This window comes from Polypterus senegalus, chromosome 7, assembly GCF_016835505.1.
Source record: "Polypterus senegalus isolate Bchr_013 chromosome 7, ASM1683550v1, whole genome shotgun sequence".
NCBI lineage: Eukaryota > Metazoa > Chordata > Cladistia > Polypteriformes > Polypteridae > Polypterus > Polypterus senegalus.
Genome location: NC_053160.1, coordinates 31,145,230 through 31,167,136, shown reverse-complemented (window position 1 = coordinate 31,167,136; position 21,907 = coordinate 31,145,230). Strand labels below are relative to the sequence as shown.

Below are 21,907 nucleotides of genomic sequence, written 5' to 3'. Positions count from 1 at the left end.
AAATGCAGCAAAGGGAGTTCGAGTGTGATATTCTCATGAGTTGGTGGCACACTTCAAATATTTTTGCATGCCTTCCTGGCACTTTGATGACCTGTTGCATCAAATTCAGCCTTTCAATCATCATTCTAGGAGCCACTTAAACCTGGTAGGATCACATTTGCCATCAGCCTCTCCTTGAAATTTGACATTCCGGATATACTGTATGCTGATGCAGAAATATTCGCTGCACAGTTGTGTGGGCTAAAACCCCATTACATGCGCATGCCAAGCAAGTGGGCTTGACATCGTTTTCACCCTGTTTTCCTCACAACCAGCATGGACACGTCAAGTATAAACCAAATTTAACCTGCTTCTTTTTGGGAGTTAACGAAAGTGGTAGCAGCAAGAATACACTCTTGCAGGTGAACCAGATGTTCCAGCTTGTGACGCCATCCCAGGAAAGTGGTGAAGCAAGAAAGAAAGTCACCTGCCTTTCCAGAAGGCCATGAAAGGTACAGTAGAGGGAGAAAGGGCAGTTTGGCTGAAGAAGAGGCTCCCAGTGGGATACTTAAATATAAGACCCCTCCAATAACTGGAGAATGGTTAAGGTTAATTTGTTATTTTGTTATACTTTTATCCATGAATTGCCAAACAATGCCTGCAGTTAAAATGTGATACCTCCCCTTGTCTCTTGGATTGCCAAAAGCCCCCAGTCTGTCCCAGAAACCTGAAGTTTAGTGTGAATCTATCACAATGAAAATTGGGTACAAACGTTCAGTTTCTTTAGTAGGCCATTACCAATGCCAATAAATATAATTTGAAAGGCACAGCACAGAATAACCATAAATAGAAAAATATACAATTTTGTTTTAAAAAATACAAAATAATTTAAATTAATTTGTGAAATTCACACAATCAAACGTTCTGCAAAATCATGGCTTATTCTGAAGTCCTTAAGGCAGAAAGGTGTTTCCTCCATCGTCATCGGTTGGCCAGACTAACCAGCTCCAGCTGATTTTGTTCAAGTTTCTCTTCTAAACATTTGAGCATTATGGGGTCCATGGTGGGATCAAACTTGTTGGCAAACCAGTGGCCGTAACCAATTAGCCAGCGGAGCTCTGCAGCTCCATAGATGCAAACACTGCGCACATGCTTGCCAGTACAGGGGGGATACAGATTCCCCTCAAGGTAATTCCATTTCACAAGCCGGGTTTTACTCATTAAGTCCGTAAAATCGGGATCAGACCTGGGGATCTCCCCTGGCACACCAGGAACACGCACTAAAGTGGCCCAGAAATGCTCATCAGGAGAGTATGTGTCTTCAGACCATGCCAAAAAGTCATTCACCAGCTGGTTTCCTTGCATGTGTTCAACAAACCCCCGACTTAGAACAAAGTAGGCACTGCCAATAAACATTTCAATGTTGTGGGGTGCAGGATCTTTGACTCGCTCTGTCTTAACGGGCATCTTGCTATATTCAAACGACACATCTTGCAGCTCATGATGGAAAGCAAAACGCTGCCTTTTTAAATCACTTGGCCTGGACGATTCCAGCATGTTGGAGCCATTGAGCTTCTTAAGCTCGGACACCAGCTCAAAGTTGGACTTCAGAGGAAAGTCCTGACCACACAAGTTAATGACATATCTCCACTTGACTTGGGAATGGACAAGATCTGACAGGCAATTTAGATCAGCTTTGAGCCTGGTCATGTGAGCGTAGTGGACAGTTTCCAGCTTGGAGGCGATAAAAACATTAGGGAAGCAATTGGCCAGGCTTCTGACAGCAATTATGAACTTTGGAGAAGATTTCATGTCATAATGTATGCAGTAGATGTTTTGAGGCATGTAGATGGCATGAAGGATTCTTTCCACCATCTCAGCCTGCTTGTGCACCACTAAAGAGTAGGCCAGTGGAAACTGATATTCCTCCTCAGACACTGGCTTGTCTGAATATTTCCTGAGTTGCAAATATCTTTGGCAGTTAGCTGTTAAGGCCAGAATATTGCTATCTTCTGAATGAATATTATTTCTCTTTTGTATTTCCAAGGACTTGCCAATCTCCACAGGATCAAGATGGTAGATGGCGGTACAGTTCACATTATTATGTTCCCACAGAAACTGGGCTTCTGGAAAATCAGAGGCACTCCAGGTAGGTTCACCAAGAAAAGTTCTTTTCTTGAAAGGTACAAGTCCAGAAAGAAACAATATAAAACATCCTGGGACCAAAATAAATAACACGTGACTCCATCTATTCGGAAGAAAGGCATGTCTTCTCTTCTTCATTCTGAGAACAAGAAAAGAAAAGCAGCAGTTAGATATGCAACATGGTCGTTTCCTTATAGCTGACTAAACCTCAAGAAGTTATAGCATCTCCTTAGGAGATGTTGGAATGACACTGGGAATAGGACAGCTGGCTGCCTGTTCCCTAATCAATTAACCTTTCATTTCACACCATTAACATCATGTACCACCGTATAAAAAATAAAAAAACAGACAGTGAAGACAAAACAAACAGCAACTCCAGCAAAAAAAACGATTAGAAGAGAAGTTAGAAAACTTTAGAGACACAGAAGAACAATCATTGAAAATGAGAAGGAAATTGCAAATGACCTAAACAGTTTTTTTTTAGAAGTAAAAGAAAACTTGAAGTTTGCAGATTTTAAAATAGAAGAGTCAGATGTACTTCAAACCCTCAGTCTGTTGAAAACTAAAAAAAAAAAAAACCCTGGACCTGATGCGATTTTACCTTTCACCAGGTATTGTACTGAAAAAAATTAAAGACCTCATCTGTAAAACCTGTGGAAGCTAGGGGGCACCACTGAGTCCCAAACCCCAGACACAACTGACACAAGCACAATCACGGGTTCAAATAAAAGATTTTTTATTCTTTCAAATACCTTTTTACAAGCAAACAATCACACAATGGACACTGAATCCTCTCTGTTCTGTCTTCTCCTTTAAACTCCTCTCCAAACTCCTCTTCCTCCCACAAGTCCTGCCCTTTTCCTCCCAACTCCGACTTCCTTGAGTGAGGTCGAGCAGCTCCTTTTGTCTTCGATCTGGGAGTACTTCTGGTGCCAGGGCATAACTTGGTGGACGCACTTCTGGGTCAATCTGACATTCACAAAACAGGAAGCATAACTCTCTATGGCGCCCTCTGGTGGCACCCATGGACCCCACCAGGGCTGCCTCACGGCAGGCGTATATTTCTGAGACTGAGCCTCCTTCCATTGTTCGGTCATATTGGCCTCCAGAGAATGGCCCCAATCCCTGCCAGGACGCCCAGCCATACATGTGTCCTTTCACAACCCACATTAGGCTTGTCTGAGCAGTCACTTGAGGAAGGAGACGTGCAAGAGGGCTGGAAAGTTGTAAGTGTGACTCCAGTCTCCAAGAAACGAGACAAAAATGGATCTTGCTAATTACAAACCAATAAATGTTACTTCTGTACTATGCAAAATTATGGAAAGAATGATAAGAAATAAATTAGAAAAGTACCCATGTGAAAATAATTTACTAAATAACAGCCAGCATGGGTTTATGAGAGGAAGATGTTGCTAAACCAATGTGTTGGAATTTTTCAAACAGGCAACTACAGTAGGGCATACAACACCATTTACCTTGACTTCCAAAAAGCCTTCTCTGCAGTCCCACACCGAAGATCCAACAAAACTGGGTCTCAAGTTGGAGAACTGGGAGATAAGAGAGGAATGCTCCACGTGGAGTGACGTCATCAATGGAGCCAATCGGGGTCTGTCCTGGACCATTACTTTTTCTGATTTACTGTATATTAATTATATTAATTGCGGTGTAGTTAGTAAACTTGTGAAATTTGCAGATGATGGCAAAATCAAAATCATAGCAGAAGCATAATTGTCCCTCCGTAACTCATTTTCCAATTATGTAGACAATACAGAAGAGTTGATAGTTGCCATTCATTATGTTCCCAGCCCTTCCTAATAACAAAATTAATCCAGAACATATAAAATGGTTAGACAGAGGCTGGTTAATATTCATAATGCATGTCTCATCACAATGTAAACTGTACACAAGAGCTGAGGTTTTATATAATGCATAGTGTGGGAGATCTCATATCAGATCTGGAGGAAACCCGCAAAGATTCCTCCACGACAATCCGAAAGGAATACAGAAGGGCAGAAACTGGCAGCATCTTTTAATACGTACTTTCTGAGCCGGCAGCCAAGCAGCATGTTGAATACTTTAAATATTTCCATGGCATTGAGTTAAATATATTTGATTGAGTATCATGCTATATATTCATCCATCCATCCATTATCCAACCCACTATATCCGAACTACAGGGTCACGGGGGTCTGCTGGAGCCAATCCCTGCCAACACAGGGCACAAGGCAGGAAACAAACCCCAGGCAGGGCGCCATCCCATCACAGGGCACACACACGCACCTTCACACGCTAGGGACAATTTAGGATCGCCAATGCACCTAACCTGCATATCTTTGGACTGTGGGAGTAAACTGGAGCACCCGGAGGAAACATGCAAACTCCACGCAGGGAGGACCCAGGAAGCGAACCCTGGCCTCCTAACTGCAAGGCAGCAGCGCTACCCACTGCGCCACCCATCATGCTGTATACTTCAGTCTAAATATAAATATGATATATTATTTCCACATTATTATAATAGCATATAAGCGCACTTTCATGTCCATAACAGTCTGTCTGATGTGTGTGGAATTAATTTTGTAACATTACCCACCATACTCACATTATAATGTGACCTTGAGAGATGCTCTGGACACAGTGGCTCCCCTAAAAACAAAAGTAATCAAAGCACATAGAAACTCTCCCTGGTTTAATGAAAACACTCGAGCTCTTAAATTAGAGTGTCGAAAACTGGAGCGCAGATGGAGAACAACAAAGCTACATGTCTTTCAAATTGCATGGACAGAGAGTGTTAATAAATATAAAAAGGCCCTCTTTAAAGCTCGCTCAGAATACTATTCTACATTAATAGATAGCAATAATAAAAATCCTAGGGTACTTTTTAGAGCAGTGGCTAAATTAACAAATGGGAATTCAGATCAACAGTGCAAAATACCAACAGATATTAGCAGTACAGACTTTATGAACTTCTTCAATGAGAAAATTAAAAATATAAGATCCCAGATCTCAGCATCACAGTACAAACCAAATACTAGCTTAGCAGACCCTGCTCACATTGCATTCAGCACTTTAATAATTTTAATCCTGTAACTGAGCAGGAAGTCTTAACTTTAATTTCGAAAATGAAGCCCACTACTTGTTCCCTAGATCCAGTGCCAACAAAACTAGTAAAAAGTGCAATGGATGTTCTTGTAGCACCAATTCTAAACATTATCAATAGTTCATTATTGCATGGCACAGTACCTGATGCACTAAAAGTGTCAGTCATTAAACCTTTACTTAAAAAGTCAGACCTAGACCCACACATACTAAATAACTATAGGCCTATTTCAAATTTACCATTTCTCTCTAAAATACTAGAGAAAGTAGTAGCCAGTCAGCTTCAGTCACACCTTATGCATTACAATTTATTTGAGAAATTCCAGTCTGGCTTTCGCACTGGTCATAGTACAGAAACGGCACTAACACGGGTTGTAAATGACATTCTGATATCCTCTGATGAAGGAAATTCCACTGTAATTATGTTGTTGGACTTAAGTGCAGCATTTGACACCATTGACCATTCTATTTTACTGCACAGGCTAGAAAACGATGTTGGACTTACAGGCCCCGTGCTCGCTTGGTTCAGTTCTTATTTATCAAATCGATTCCAGTATGTACAGAAATGTGCTGACAGTACTCCATCATTATACACAGAAGTTGAATATGGTGTCCGCAGGGCTCAGTACTGGGACCTTTACTGTTTTCACTTTACATGCTTCCACTGGGATCTCTCATTAGGAAACATAATGTTAATTTTCACTCGTATGCAGATGACACCCAGTTATACCTTTCATTTAAATCAAATGAAGTTTCTCCGATGTTGTCTTTAATTAGTTGTGTTAGTGAATTAAAGGAATGGATGAATGAGAACTACTTGTCTTTAAATACAGATAAAACAGAGATGTTAATTGTTGGAGGGAATGACGCTGATCACAGCAATATTTTGTCGTCATTTAACTCAGTTGGAATCCCAATTAATTTTACTGAATCAGCCCGCAATCTAGGAGTTATCTTTGACTCTAGCATGTCATTTAAAGCATATTACAAAGTCGTCCAAAACATGTTTTTCCATCTTAAAAATATTAGGAAATTAAGGCTTTCTAAATAAACAGGATTGTGAGAAATTAATTCATGCATTTATCTCTAGTAGGATTGACTACTGCAATGCGGTGTTCACTGGCTGTTCAAACTGTTCTCTATACAGCCTCCAGTTAATCCAAAATGCGGCTGCAAGAATTATTACAAGAACAAGAAAATATGAACACATAACCCCAGTTCTTAAATCTTTACACTGGCTCCCAGTTAAATTTAGGGCAGATTTCAAAATCCTCCTTTTAACATATAAAGCATTAAATGGCCAAGGTCCGCTTACTTGTCTGAACTTATCATGACTTACAAACCTGAGCACATTAAGATCTCAAGATGCCGGTCTGCTTAGGATTCCAAGGATTAATAAAATAACAGTGGGAGGTCGAGCTTTTAGTTACAGGGCCCCTAAACTGTGGAATGGTCTTCCTGCTTCCATAAGAGATGCCCCTCGTCTCAGCCTTTAAATCCCGGCTGAAGACTCACTACTTCAGTTTAGCATATCCTGACTAGAGCTGCTGATTAACTGTACATACTGCATCTCTGTTGTTAGTCATTAGCACTATAACATAAGTAACATGATAATTATATTTGAATACTAACCCTCACCTATTCTGTTTCTTTTCTCGGTACCCAAATGTGGCCATTGGTGCCACGGCCCACCTGCCAAGTTGTTTGCCTGCCTATGGTAAAGTCATCCCTGATGGAGGATCACAGGAATCATGGGAAAGAGAGGTCCTTTCATCGGAGCAATGTTTCAGCCGTGGCATGGCCAAATGGAGATGCAGCTAGATGGATGAGGTCTCCAGGACTCTAAAATTATCCAAACCTAATTATGTCATATCATCTACTGTTAAACCGTAATTCTAAAATTTTTATTATGCTGTCTTAAGGAATTGTTCTGTTGTGTATATTGTATTGTATTGACCCCCTACTTTTGACACCTACTGCACGCCCAACCTACCTGGAAAGGGGTCTCTCTTTGAACTGCCTTTCCGAGGTTTCTTCCATTTTCCCTACAAGGTTTTATTGGGAGTTTTTCCTTGTCTTCTCAGAGAGTCAAGGCTGGGGGGCTGTCAAAAGGCAGGGCCTGTTAAAGCCCATTGCGGCACTTCCTGTGTGATTTTGGGCTATACAAAAATAAACTGTATAAACTGTATTGTATACTAAGTTTATTACTCCTGCTCATAAGGTGGTCTAACTTAGTATGGCACATTATGCACATTCATGGCAAACAATGTGAAAAATATCCACGTAACAAAAAAAAAAAAAAAATCAAATTAACTGTGTCTCATAATCCTTGTGTCAGTTATCCAGTTGTATGCTCAAAATCTGCAAAAAACAGGCATTTTTTGCTAAAATATTGTTAAACACATAAACAAGAAGCAAATTCCCATAATACTGCACTTTTGAACTGAAGATCTGCCTCTCCCCTTCATTGACTGGTCAGGAATCCTGTCTTCAGTTCAGAAGCGCAGTATTATGGGAATGTGTTTCCAGACACATGGATTATACAACACGCGTAACGTGACATTTTTTTTTCTTTTTTCCATGGACATTTTTCACATTGTTTATTGATGTACAGCTTTGGATGCTGTTGGGTTCTGTAATATATATTTTTTTTCTTTCCATTTTGTATGAAAACATTCATTTATAACACAGACAAATCAATCATTTTTCAGTGACATATGCCTTTGAACTGGACAGAAAATCACAGTGAGCTCGTTTAGCATGTGCACACTGTAAGATAAATCAGGTAGTCCGTGATGATCTCATCATTCTTTATAAACCCTAATGATGAAATTTCCCAAAAATCAATAATACCCCCACTTGTTATTCTACTGGGGGGGGGGCACACTGTCACAAGTGGAATTCAAGCCCTGCTTTATACCACTCACCTATCCTTTTGTGTTTCTCTGTTATAACAATACGTCTTTAATTTCACGGCTGTGATTTGCAAGCCAAATAGAAGGCAACTTTGCATCCATCTATTGAATTTCCAACCTGCTGATCCTGTTGAGGGTCTTGGGGAGTCAGGAAAAAAATCAGTCCTGAAAGGGGTGGCGGACCATTAAGCAGACCAGTTTATCTAAAAACACATTTCTTACAGCACATACAAAGCCCATCACACCCACCATGCAGAACATCAGTGAGAATCAACAGCAAATCTGCAATACCATGAATAACTGGCAAAAGACTGCGATATGCCAACGAACCATGAAAACGGCACAGGATGGCGAAAATCATAAAATACACATCTTAACAAAAACTACATACTGGCAGTGTGATGCCGCAGTTATGACACAGCACTGTGAAGCTCAAGGATGACACTTCAGTCTCTGCTAAACTTGTGAAAGCGGCCATTATAGCATTTAGGAACAACTTTTGTTGCACGCTGAGAACCCCAAACACATGAAATAAGCTACCAAGTAGAGTGGTAGACAGCAGGACTTTAGGGACTTTCAAAACCTAACTTGATGTTATTTTGGAATAATTAAGTTTATAGGATTGGCGGGCATTGGTGGGCTCAATGACCTCTTCTCATCTAGATAATATTCCAATTTAAGCGATCACTGTGGAGTGGCAGGAGCTGGCTGACATGCCTTATGGCCAATCTCTGAGGCTGTAAGCCACAAAGTTACACTTTAACCCACTGAAATCCCCATGCCATGGTGTCAACTGTAAAAACTTGCAAGCAGGCGTTGTGCAGTGTGCTGTAACGCACCTTCAGTGGTGTATATGTTTGTCAGTCAGAGGAGCTGCAGTGCATCGCGCCCAGATTCATCCATGTGAGTGGTCTGTACAGACTTGCTGCCAGATCATAAAAGCTGAGAACGTGTTTTAATTCTGCAGTCTTTAACTCTTTGATGGTAACTTCAGTAAAGGCTACTATTTAAAGTGCTGTCCATAATGTTCATTTTTCTTGATTTATCCCCCCCCGCTCCATAGTTTAAAATTACAAATCAAACAATTCAGACGTGATGGGATACACATTGCAGACTTTCATTTAAGGGTATTATAATACATTTCAGTCACACCATGTAGAAATTGCAACACTGGTGTGACCGAAATGTATGCAAATGCAGCGTTTGGTAACCTTTGTCCTATCAAAAAAAATACACACATTAGCTGGTAAAGCGTAGAAACAGAACTGAGTGGTTGTGATGAAGGTTCAGTCTTTACATTTACTTGGAACCATTTGTGAATTATTTCTCCCCTTTTTTTACGTAAGTTGTATGTAACCTGTGTTTGCATGTTCTCCCCGTGTCTGCGTGGGTTTCCTCCGGGCGCTCCAGTTTCCTCCCACAATCCAAAGACATGCAGGTTAGGTGGATTGGCAATTCAAAATTGGCCCTAGTGTGTGCTTGGTGTGTGGGTGTGTTTGTGTGTGTCCTGCGGTGGGTTGGCACCCTGCCCAGGATTGTTTCCTGCCTTGTGCCCTGTGTTGGCTGGGATTGGCTCCAGCGGACCCCCGTGACCCTATTCGGATTCAGCGGGTTAGATAATGGATGGATGGATAATTCATTGAAAAAGAATTTGACATACACTCTGAAAATTACAAAGCAGACCCACAGAACCAACTATTAGTAATCCTTTGATAAAATTCCAATATGCAGTTTTAGAGAGGAGGGATTAAAGAAATACTTAATCTCCTTTAGTTGTGCTTAGCAAGAATTAAAGAACAAAAAAAAAAATAGTGCCACAAAACTTTCCAGTTCTTATGGGTGGTATGCCAAGGGAGAAAGATTGAGTCTACAGCTATCGGGTGCTTCTTGACCACACGCGCTTTAGTGGTCTGCTGTCCTTAAGTATTTGCTTTGAATAACACTGTAGGCCTGCTGTTAACCAAAATCATGCTGTGGGACCAATGGTAGCAGAAACCCAAGATTCAAGCTAAGGCTTAGGTTTATATTAGGGGTTCGGGTGGCACAACATTTGGGGGTGCTTGGTTTCAAAAATGTTAGAAACCCCTGCACGAGACCCCAAGGCTGTTCCACTGTATGACCCTGAGCAAGTCACTTTTTCTGTCAGCACTCCAGGCAAGTTGTGCTGTCGATCTTGTCTGATGATCATTTCACATCAAGCGATCGCTCAAGTCAAGCGATGGTTTAATTTCAGTTTGCTCTAAAACTGGCTTTACAGTTTTTGGTTGCCATTATGGTTCTACCATGAATATTAATAAAATTACCATAAACTGGCAGAATACACAGAAATATTTATGTTTTTTGAAGCATGATATTACTTTATCCACTAGATGGCAGTAGAATACTGTCCAGAGAGTTATTCAGGCTTAACATCGTGTCTCCTTGTTGGAATGAGTTCTTTGTAATTGCAGCATGTTACATAATTTAAAACTATCTAGATATAATATAGAAAGGCGATACCCCTCCCTTAGTGATACACCGGTAAGAAATCACATAGGAGAAATAACTTGGACTTCTTTAATGACGGATTACGCGGCATAACAGATGAAGGAAGCCATGACAAGACCTTCGGGAGTGGAGGCCTGATGAATAGAGTCTGCCATTTCCGTCATTGCGTTGGAAGGATTTTCCGGATTGGATGACATTATCTCCCATCCTTCCATCGGCTTCAGAGGTGTGCCGGGCAATGGCCCAAGGCTTTATACTCTTTCTTCAATGCAGGCCCCCACTTCTGTGAATAATACAAATCCAAACAAGGCAAAGACAGGGTGCAGTTTCATGCTGAGTTTGACACACAGAAATAGTATACAATGGTCATCAGTCTGACTGCCCATTTTGCAGTTTTCCTTAACTTGTCTTGTCTTAAAATGCTTGCCTAGCAGTTCTTATATAGTAAATCTGGCTTTGTGTTAGCTGAACATGTGAGTAGAAAGAAAAGTAGTAAAATATTTTTGTGCACAGCGCAGTGACATATTAAACACATGAACTTATTACACACTGCAAAATGGATCATTACACTCACCCTGTCTGACTTGGCCTTAAGCATAATAACATAGAATTCTGAACCCGAGTCAAACTTGGGATTAATGTCAAGGAGGTTAAACAAAGTGGAGGGCAGTAGCCTAAGTACAGGTAAAGGAATATTCTGCAAAAATTAATTGAGGGGCTGATTTTAGCGACAAACCTGGTAACTGGCCAAGACATTAAAATGACAGCAGACCTTTATATGTGCCAGTGGACATTCAGCCTATAGAAGAATCGATCAGCCATCACCTTTTAAGCTTTCTTTGTCAAAATCAGGATTGTGGGGGATACAGAGCCTGCGGTAGCAATGTCTATCACACTCATGCACACCCCCTAACTCACACCAGGAGTGTTTAGTGCCCTCAGTGAACATAACATGTAAATAGGGAAACACGCGAATATCCCATGCAGTGTGTCCAGGTTGGGATTTTACCCTGGGACCCTGGAGCTGTGCTGCTTTGCCTCTGCTGTTTTCCAGTAGCACTTTTACTGTGTCACACTGGAGCTTATGTCACCCATGGCACACACTTTTGCAGCCTACCTATCTGGTGCCATTTTCTAGTAGGACTGTTAACGGAGGGGCTGCTAATGTGATGTTGGTGCCATTCTCTGGAGAGCCATGTCCCTGGTGGGGTCTGTAGTAGAGTATGTGTGAAACATTCTCGAGTGTGTTAAACTCCCTATTAGGACCCTGGACGAGCGATCGAATGTGCCACATTTAGCACCTGTGAGTCTCAATGCCGGAATGCACAAACACACACTTTATTAGGAAGTGCCCTGGAAATGAAAAACTTTCTAATGTTTGTGTGAAATTTACCTTTGACAAATTTCTAGCGATGTCCCCGTGTTCTTGATGAACTCGTTTTAAAGTCATATTCTTGATCTATAGTACTAATTTCCTTTCATAGTTTTAAAAACTTCAATCATGTCTCTCCTCTTAATCTCCTTTTGCTTAAACTGAGAAGGTTCAGCTCTTTTAATCTTTCCTCGTAACTCAAATGTGAATATTAGACAGGCTCATCCCCATCTCAAATCAATGTGCCCATTGAATATAATTTAACAAGGGGCCATAGTAGCACTGGGGACAAGATCAGATCCAACTCAGGACAGGAAATCCACCCACTGCAAGGCACAGTCACAAACACACACACACACACACACTGGGCATATCCACAGGTGCCCATTAACCGGACACAAACAATTATGGGAGGTGGGTGTAATAATCACACCCAAAGAAACACACTGCCAGCTCCACACATGCCAGGCCAGGACTCAAATGTAGAACTCTTAGGGCTAAGAGGGAGCCGCTCTAACCATGGTGCCAACCTGTTAAAATTCACAATTTCTGTCACATTTTACATGCCGATTTATTTATGCCATTCTGATACTTTCCAATTTTATTACAGTTACTAGTAAAGAGCTCATCACTTTTTATCAGACTCAGATGGCCCAAGTACAGCTGAGTTACTCCAAGTCTTATCTTGGCGTGTCAAACACTTTTTCAACAACCAGCCGTTTTTGTTTTACATGTAGAAAGAGGCTCTGCACAAACTAGGGCAGTTTCAGCTGCTCCATTAACATACAGTATGGCCGAAGGAATCTTTTAAGAAAGTAAATGCAACTCCTAATCCGAAAAACATACACAATGTTAATCACGGTGCCCAGGCAAATATGCTAAAAGTAATCAATGGATTAACAAAAGCCCTTGAGCATAAGGAGTAAAAGCCACTTCACCCTTCACCAACTCTGCATTCATGGCCGACTGCTCAGGGTCCATTTAGCTTAAATGTATTTTGTGCTCAATGTATGCGGCTCTCCAAACTCCTCACTTCACTATAAAATTATCCATTTTTTAAAAATATGATAGACATTTAGCACTCCGAAGCACGTGAATTAACCTAACATGATTGGCACAACTTAATGCTGAACAAAGTGCAGTCAATTTAATTCTGAATAATATGATTATTTAATATAGTCTGAAAGTACTAATGACATGCAAGTACAGTAGATCAGTCGAAAATAAACAATTTATGCAACAAATGATAAGGTTACAGCGTTGCCTTTCATTCATAAGGACACACGGACCATTCAAACTCAGGCATTTGTGAAACTGATTATAATGAAAGGTCAGGACCGACTGATCGGGTATTTTGAGGGCTGGTCACTGATTTCATGTTTCTCAACTGGCCGCTTCCAATTGCAAATTTTTTTTTTTTTTGTCCCTTTAAAAAAACATTTTACTCTAAACTCCTGCACAACAGGTGCATAGAAACCTCATGTTTAACATTAAACTGTTCTTTGGTGTTTTTATACATAAACTAAACTTACTGGATTATTTTTTAATTAACAAAATGAAATTCTGTGCGCTTATTGTTCAGTAACCATAAACCTAATAAAATAAATAAAAATCCCTTAAAGTACCTACTTTTTAACTAATAAAATATGTACAGAAAATATTTATCTGTTATTCATATGGCACAAATGATTACAAGGTTTCATTTTTTCTGTAATGTGCTTATCTGAAGCACAGCTTAATTTAAAAAAAAAAAGAAGTTTTCACCACTTGTCTAACAAAATCTCATATACATATAAATAAAAGTCAAAGTATGTATGTGTACGAGTGTGTGAGTGTGTATGTGTGTGTGTGTGCGTGAGTGTGTGCGTGAGTGTGAGTATGTATGTGTGAGTATGTATGTATGTGTGCGTTTGTATGTATGTGTGTATGTGTGTTGTGTATGTATGTGTATGTATGTGTGTGTGTATGTATGTGTGTGTGTGTGTGTATGTATGTGTGTGTATGTGTGTATGTGTGTGCGTGTATGTGTGTGTGTATGTGTGTGCGTGTGTGTGTGAGTATGTGTGTATGTGTGTGTGTGTATGTATGTGTGTATGTGTGTGCGTGTATGTGTGTGTGTACTGATCCAATGATTGCGCTTCATTCACTGCAGCAGCATCTCAGGTCTCTATTGGGGCAGATCCTGGTCGTCCCCCCTAACCCCCACTCTGACGATCGTGCTTGATTCACCAAGGAGGAATAGAACGTACGAACGAGCTTGATTCATTTAATGCTCTGGTGAAAGAGTGGACCCCCAGATTTAACGATCATACTCGATTCTCCATGGAGGACCACCGACTCCAACAGCTCAGACAACTGTGCTAAATTCACAGAGGGGGCCACCCTGACGGGTCACAAACATGGTGGCATATTTGGGGCACACAGCTGCGTGACACAAGCTAATACTAGACACAGTACAAACCTTTTAAAAAAAGCAGAAAATCTATCAAGTTATGTTTACCAAGAACATACAAGGCTAACACACTTCAACAACAACATTTATTTATATAGCACATTTTCATACAAATGAAGTGTTTTACATAATGGTGAAAAAGAAATAAATAAGAAAATAGAATTAGGGGACACTAATTAACATAGAATAAAAAGTAAGGACCGATGCCCAGGGAAGACAGAAAAAAGCAAAAAAAAAAAAAACCAGATGGCTGGAGAAAAAAAACTAAATCTGCAAGGAGGGTCCAAGGCCACGAGACCACCCAGCCCCCTCTAGACATTCTACCTAACACTAACGATCTCTATCAGTCGTCATGGTTTTCAGGGTTCACATGGAAGAACTTGACAATGACGACGGTTATGTGGACTTCTGGCCTTTAACACTTAACAAGTTTACAAGTAGAATGGACACAATTTGCTGTTCAGCTAACAAGCCTATTTATTAAGCAGCAATTTCGAATTCTTCTTTATCTTTTATTTTCCTATTTGAAAATGTGAGCTGCTGTACTTAACACAAGCTTTCTCACTATCCAAACTCAACACAAGCAGTGTCAGTTTTAATCAAAGTACAAAATAAAAAGGTCTGAATTCATTAAAGTAGCTTTTCTTGCCGTTTGTCTAACTGCACAAGATGACTCCTCCGATTCCTTTTTCTCGGTTTATCACTCCATTTTCTTTAATCTGAATATTCCCATCTTCTCTCTCTCTCTCTCTGGCAAAGTCTGCCTTACTGCTCTCTGCTTACAGGAAGTTCAGGCGCGCCCACTCGACTACTGTAATACCTCACGTAAAGGAGCACTGCAATGAAATTACAGTAAAGCTTAGAAAAGGCTGAACTTACCGATGATCATTCAAGTTTTTTGTTGGGAAAACCAGCCATTTTAGATCAATGGCTGAGTATCTACAGCATCACTAAAAAGGCCCTATATAAAACGTGATAGCAGTAATTTTAATATGCTTTAATTTCTATATACAAAGTAATAACTTCCTAACTCAGTACTGTAATACTTAGCGTTGCTGTTCCATATGGTAGCACCTAGAACTGGGTGTTCACCATGTAACTTGCATATCCTAACTTCAAGACTCCAAAATGTCCCGGTGAAATGGAATTTGTGGTTGTGAGCAAATGAGTGTGCCCTGAAACTAACTGCCATCCCATTTGGGACTTGTCTTGATGCCCTAAGCTGTTGGGGCACATTCTGCCCTCATGACTCTGAAAAGCATCAAGCATTCAATAATTGATAGCGTGGTAGTCTTCAGGGTTAAACGCTACTTTGGATTTTATCTTCTACTAGCAGACCACGTGCGCTTCGCTGCAGTCGCTGTAGTTGGAATAATTATGTATCTACATGCGACTTATAGAGCTTCTTCATATACAACATTTTTGGTTTGTCCTCCTGGAGCCAAAATATATAAATTTTCTCTATGACTAATTCGTGAATAGGCTACATAAAAAATAGAAACGGGAGAAAAGGCAACACCGCCGGGAACAACAGTAAATGAGATGAAGTAAAAGTCTATTAAACACTAAAGTACAAAAACAAGTAGAAAGTAACAGTAAACCGCAACACCGGCACACCGCATCTACTAAACACTAAGAAACACTAAGTAGAAACACTAAAGGAAAAAATACTATTCAGTAAGTACTGCGTCTAGTAAACAGTAAATCAGTAAAGGAGAGAGAGGACTAAACACTAAGGAAAAGAACGGCAAGACCGCGTCAGCTGCGGAGCTCAGCTCGGAGCGAAATGAAGTGAATGGGAGGGGAGATGATCACGTGACTCCCCCACCCACCTTAACTCTCCATCCCTCCACAAACACACAAACACAGTCTCTCGGATCCCAACTCTCCTTTATATGTATAGATACATATGGAGCCTACAGAAAATATTCAGACTCCTTCGCTTTTTACACTTTTTGAAAGGGTGAAGTCTTATATTAAAATTGTTTTATTTTTTTTTCTTGCATCTATCCACACTCAATACCCAGAATGACGAAGCAAAAACTGGATTTTAGGATGTTTTGCAAATGTATCAAATATAAAAGAGTGAAATGTCACCTTGACACAAGTATTTAGATTTTTACTTAGTACTAAGTTGAGCTCCTTTGGCAGCGATTTCAATGCAGAGTCTTCTTGGGCCTGACGTAACAAGCTTCACACCGCTGGATTTGGGGATTTTCTGCCATTCTTCTCTACAGATCCTCTGAGATTTTGTCAGCGGACGGCCATTTTCAGAGATGTTCAATTGGGTTCAAGTCTGGCCACTCAAGGGCATTCCCAGAGATGTCCCTAAGTCACTCCTGTGTTCTTCTTGCTTCAGGTTGAACATCAAGAAGAAGGCCCCTTTCATGGACTGTTCAATCTCTTGCCGTCTGGTAGAAGATATCACTCCGTAAAATCAAGAACAGCCAAGAATGAGCAACAGCTTCTTTCAGCAGACAGTAAGACTGCTAACCTCTCTGTAACATGCACATAACAAGCCTGTTTTTATATACTGTATATAATTATTTATTTTTACCCATAGCATTCAACTATTTTACATAAGTATTGGTTGGACTTTGTGAATTTAGCACTGTCTTGGTTTACTTCTTTTGTGGTTTTTCCCTTTTTGCACATTTTCAGGTCTCGAGTAACACAATTTCTCCACAAAGCATTTTAGATATGGCTAGAAATGACAAATAAACTTAAACATCATTGTAAGCATTAATACCTAATGGAAGATGAAACGTTGACCCAGCTTGAAGTCCAGAGTACTCTAAATCAGGTTTTCATTTTCTACTTTTCTCCATTCAGCTTTCCCTCAACCTTGACGAGTCTCCAACTTCCTGACACAAAAACAAACACAAAGCATGAAGCTACCATCACCAGACTTCACTGCTGGAACGTGATAAGCGGTGCCTGGTTTCCTCCAGACATGGCGTTTGGAATTGAGGCCAAATCTTGGTTTCATCCATCAAGAGAACCTTGTTTCTCACAGTCCGAGAGTCCTTCAGGTGCCTTTTTGCAAAGTTCCAGCAGACTTTCATGTATTGCCTGGCCACACAGCCTTAAAGCACAAATTAATGTAGTGCTGCAGTAATGGTTGTATTTCTGGAAGTGTCTCCCATCTCCAAACAGGTTCTTTCAAGCTCAGCCAAAGTGACCATTGGGTTCTTGGTCACTTCTCTTAACAGGGTTCTTCTCTCACAATTACTCAGTTTGGCCAGGTGGTCTGCTCTAGGAAGAGCTATGGCTGTTTCAAACGTATTCATCTTAAGAATTCTGGAGGTTGCTGTGCTCTTCTGAACCTTCTTTGCTTCCTTCTCCACATCTGTGCTATGACACAACCCTGTCTCTAAGCTCTGAAGGCAGTTCCTTTGTCCTCATGGCTTGTTTTTTTTTTTCTTTCTCGTTCTTTTCTCATTGTCAACTGTAGGACCTTCCATAAATAGGTGTGTGTGCTTTTCCTAGTCAATTGAATTGACTGGAGCAGGACACCAAACCAGTTATAGAAACATCTCAATGGTCCTCAACAGAGTGGGATACACCATTCACAGCAAAGTCTCTGAATACTGGCGTCAATGTCATATTTCAGTTTTTTTACTTATTTTTTTTAATTTGAAAAAATTCCTAAAACCCTGTTTTCGCTTTGCCATTCTGGGGAATTAAGTTTTGTTTCATGAAGGAAAAAAAATGAATGTTAAACGTTGAAAGGCTGCAACATAATAAATGTGAAACTGTGAAGGGGTGTGAATACTCTCTGATTGCACTGTATTTACATACATATATCGGTTGCATACACATACATGTACAGACACACTCCAAACACTCCTCCCAAATACCCCAAAGCAGTGGGAGTGTGTGTGAGTGGGACCTCTAATAGACTTGGCAATTTATTTTTATTTTCTTTGCTTTGGATGTCATTTGCCTTCCGTTGGGTAAATGGTAAAATATTTCCTGCCTTGTGCCAACTACTGCAGGGACATGCTCGTGCACTCCACAGCCCTAAACTGTATTACGCAAGTCTGACATGATATTACACACACGATTATGTCTGGAGGGATTACTAATTATAAATTGGTCAAGGCTTAGTGAGAGTATGGATGTTCATAAATGGCCCCATCCAGGGCTGGCTGCTGTGTTTCAACCCAATATTGTCCAGTTCTCAGCAACACAACTCTGAACTGGTTTAACTGGACTTGAGAATGAGAGTTCAACTCAGGTTATGTTTGCATAGTGCAGGGTTCTGTAACAAGTTTACAATTACTTTACAAATTACTAATAACACAATACATACACGTGTTTAAAACAGTTAAAGCACAATCAGACTGATTAACATAAATGGAACCTTACAATATATGTGTATTAATATTATCGTTGAGCTATGGCCAGATGATAATTATTTCTTAATTATGTTGTGCGTGGCAAATATTTTAACTTACGAAGGCTACAAAAATGTTAGGTTTAAATTAGTCTCCACAATGTTTCCGCGCTTTGACTCTGCGAATTAAGTTCTTTGTCAGATCTGAATAAAAAGTGAAACACGGTTTAATCCGAGTTATGCTCCTTTATCGGTGGACTCTCTTCTATGCATTGTATTCTACAGACTGAATGATTACAGGTGATCTTTTTTACAAGGCAGAGCAGGAATTCCAGTTTACTCGTTACAACTGGTGAAAAAAGGTTTTAACCCTTAAACTTGAACCCAGGATGTGTGCTTACCGCTGTCAGGTCCGGGCTGTCAAAAGACAGAAGCGGATTTCCTTTGCAAAAGAAAGAACGGTAACTGAGCGGAAGCCTGAACTATGAAGCTATAAAAATAAATAAAACTACACTCCTACTTCAGCTGTTTGATAATGTACAGGATTAACGGCCGTCGGAAAGTAGCGGAGCGTTAACGTTGAAGAAAGTTGTGAGGCAGGATGCAATGCCACCCGTTAACTGCTGAGTATTAACCGATCACCGATCGCCGATCACAGCGCAGGCGGTGCCCGTCGGAACAACACTAGAGGTGGAAACTTTGGGCGCTGGCGTGAGGGAGTCTAATGGTGGGCAGCGTGCTGCCTTTTAAAGTGATTTATTTGACTCCATCCTGTGTTCGGGGACCGTAAAGGTGGTTCGAAACCGGTATTGCAAATTCTCTTTACTAACTACATGTCGCGGTCTTAATGTAATGGGTTGAGCGGATGACATCCAGATTAATGTTCAGTTCTGGACATGTGGGGAAGGATTGATAATCATGCTGGTGGAAAAGTACAAGTGAAGTTGCCATTGACATAAGAAAAAAAAAGTCAACAAGCCTGAAAAAGCAGAAGTATTAGGTATTGTATACAGTGGACATATGCTGCAATATTTAAGAAGAGAAGATGTAACACTTACGGTTCTGTGAGGAGGGGTCAACGTCCTACTGCAAACTTGTGCTGCTCACCTGGAAAGCAGCTTCTGCTTGTTCGACCGACGCACGGCGCACTAGGCTTCATTTTGAAGGACTGACAGGGGCGTGGTCAGGCGCTGCACGGGAGGCGGGGCGTTGAGCTCAGCAGAGAACACAAACTGCTTAGTGTCTGCACTGGGAGCGGTGGGCGTCAAAGTTGAACTTTCGCTTCAAAACCCAGCAGGATGGAAGAAAAATGTGGCTTAATTTTTAAATGGCTTTGGTACAGATAGTTGCTGATAGGTGATCTCCACTGATATCTACGGGTATTAGCAGATTTATTTTAGACAAGCGTACCCTGCTTTGAGGCGGACTGTTGTCCCGTGGGGGGATGATTCGCGCCCTCCGTACAGAGCACAGTACTGCAATGGAAATGCGACTAGAGAAAGCAAGTGATCAATTTGGAAACATAACATTGTACCATATAGTAGGCTGGAGCCTGCCCTGCCATCACTGGTTACAAGGCAGGAAACTAGATAGATAGATAGATAGATAGATAGATAGATAGATAGATAGATAGATAGATAGATAGATAGATAGATATGGATGGCACTATATAATAGATAGATAGATAGATAGATAGATAGATCATTGAATTTGTTCCCAGGGGAAGTATGGATTTTTAAGGAAGCTCAATAAATAATATTATATTATGACAAACAACAAATCCCTTTCAAATATATATATATATCTGGCATCCCTTTCAAATATATATATATATCTGGCATAACAGTTAAAGTCACAGTAAAGGGGGTATTAATGCATATTGCTGTATAAAGGAGTCCCAGTAGCATTTCCTGACGCACATGCAATGAATTATTCATTGGCTGGGGGTCCTTAGTGTTTCAGAGAGAGGATGTGCAGCTTTGTTCATAATGGTGCTTAGTTTTGTTTTAATTCCCTCTCCTTTGCTACGTCCTCTAAGGGGGACCAAAGTGCATCCCATAACTGGGCCTCTTTTGAAGTGATGTTACAGTTCAGCACACCACAGCTTAGCAAACCGCACCGGACATTACAGAGTTATAGTAGATGTGAAGAATGTCACTTCCCAAATTAAAGGAACGCAATCAAGAAAAAAGAACCTGCTCTGCCCTTTCTTCAATAGTTCCTCTGTGACCTGAGACCAGTCCAACCTGTCATTGAATTGGACCTCCAAGTACTTGTAGGAGTTGGCCACCTCTACATCCACTCCTTGAATAGTGACCAGGCATAGATGCCATTTGGTGTGGCAAAAGTCAATAAGAATTTCCTTGGCTTTGCTGATATTACCATGCAGACAATTCAGAGACAAAGTCCTCCACCTGCCTCCTACACGCTGTCTCATCCCCCTTGTACATACACTCCATAAGTGCTAAATCCCCAGACAGTGTTAGCAAGTGACATGAACTGATATTATATTGATATTCTGAGGTGTACACAACAACAACAACAACAACATTTATTTATATAGCACATTTTCATACAAACAGTAGCTCAAAGTGCTTTACATAATAAAGAATAGAAAAATAAAAGACACAATAAGAAAACAAAAATAAGTCAACATTAATTAACATAGAATAAGAGTAAGGTTCAATGACCAGGGGGGACAGAAAAAACAAAAAAAAAACTCCAGACGGCTGGAGAAAAAATAAAATCTGTAGGGATTCCAGACCATGAGACGCCCAGTCCCTCTGGGCATTCTACCTAACATAAATGAAACAGTCCTCTTTGGATTTAGGATTCTCACGGAAGGGCTTGATGATGATGATGGTCACGTAGACTTCTGCCTTTTAATCCATCCATCGTTGTTGGAGCATCATGAAGCTTTGAGTAGGTGGAGGTGGCGCAGGCCACCACCACAAAGAAACCGGAAAAGAAACAGAAAAGAGAGTAGGGGTCAGTGATTTTAGAGCCACCATGAATAGTTATTATGATGAATTGAACATACAGAGTATCAGGATTAAGTTAAATTACGATTAAAATGAAGTTATAAAAAGGCCATGTTAAAGTAATGTGTTTTCAGCAGTGTT

The 21,907-nt window shown here is 40.5% G+C and overlaps 1 protein-coding gene and 1 long non-coding RNA gene across 4 annotated transcripts in view; one reads left to right on the top strand and one right to left on the bottom strand.

The window, feature by feature from the left end:
- Positions 1-18,406, top strand: part of LOC120532440 — a 57,974-nt gene extending 39,568 nt beyond the window's left edge. For both annotated transcript variants that reach the window (XR_005634295.1, XR_005634294.1), the window contains exons 3-4: positions 16,806-16,926; positions 17,279-18,406. This is a non-coding gene — a long non-coding RNA (uncharacterized LOC120532440). The remainder of the gene's footprint in view (positions 1-16,805; positions 16,927-17,278) is intronic.
- LOC120532439 (beta-1,3-galactosyl-O-glycosyl-glycoprotein beta-1,6-N-acetylglucosaminyltransferase 4-like) lies at positions 745-19,967 on the bottom strand. Of its 2 annotated transcripts, XM_039758429.1 has the most exons (3): positions 19,844-19,967; positions 3,600-3,935; positions 745-2,263 (listed from the first exon to the last, which is right to left on the bottom strand). In XM_039758429.1, exon 3 carries the CDS (start codon positions 2,260-2,262, stop codon positions 961-963), a length of 1,302 nt encoding a protein of 433 aa, XP_039614363.1. In that variant the 5' UTR covers position 2,263; positions 3,600-3,935; positions 19,844-19,967; the 3' UTR covers positions 745-960. The 2 variants fall into 2 exon arrangements, with proteins under 2 accessions (XP_039614363.1, XP_039614362.1); XM_039758428.1 differs by lacking the exon at positions 3,600-3,935 and having other exon boundaries at positions 19,844-19,966.
- Positions 19,968-21,907: the final 1,940 nt, after the last annotated feature.

What these genes read in the sequence shown, in the direction of transcription:
- LOC120532439 (XM_039758429.1), bottom strand. Translation starts at nt 2,262, where the DNA reads ATGAAGAAGAGAAGACATGCCTTTCTTCCGAATAGATGGAGTCACGTG.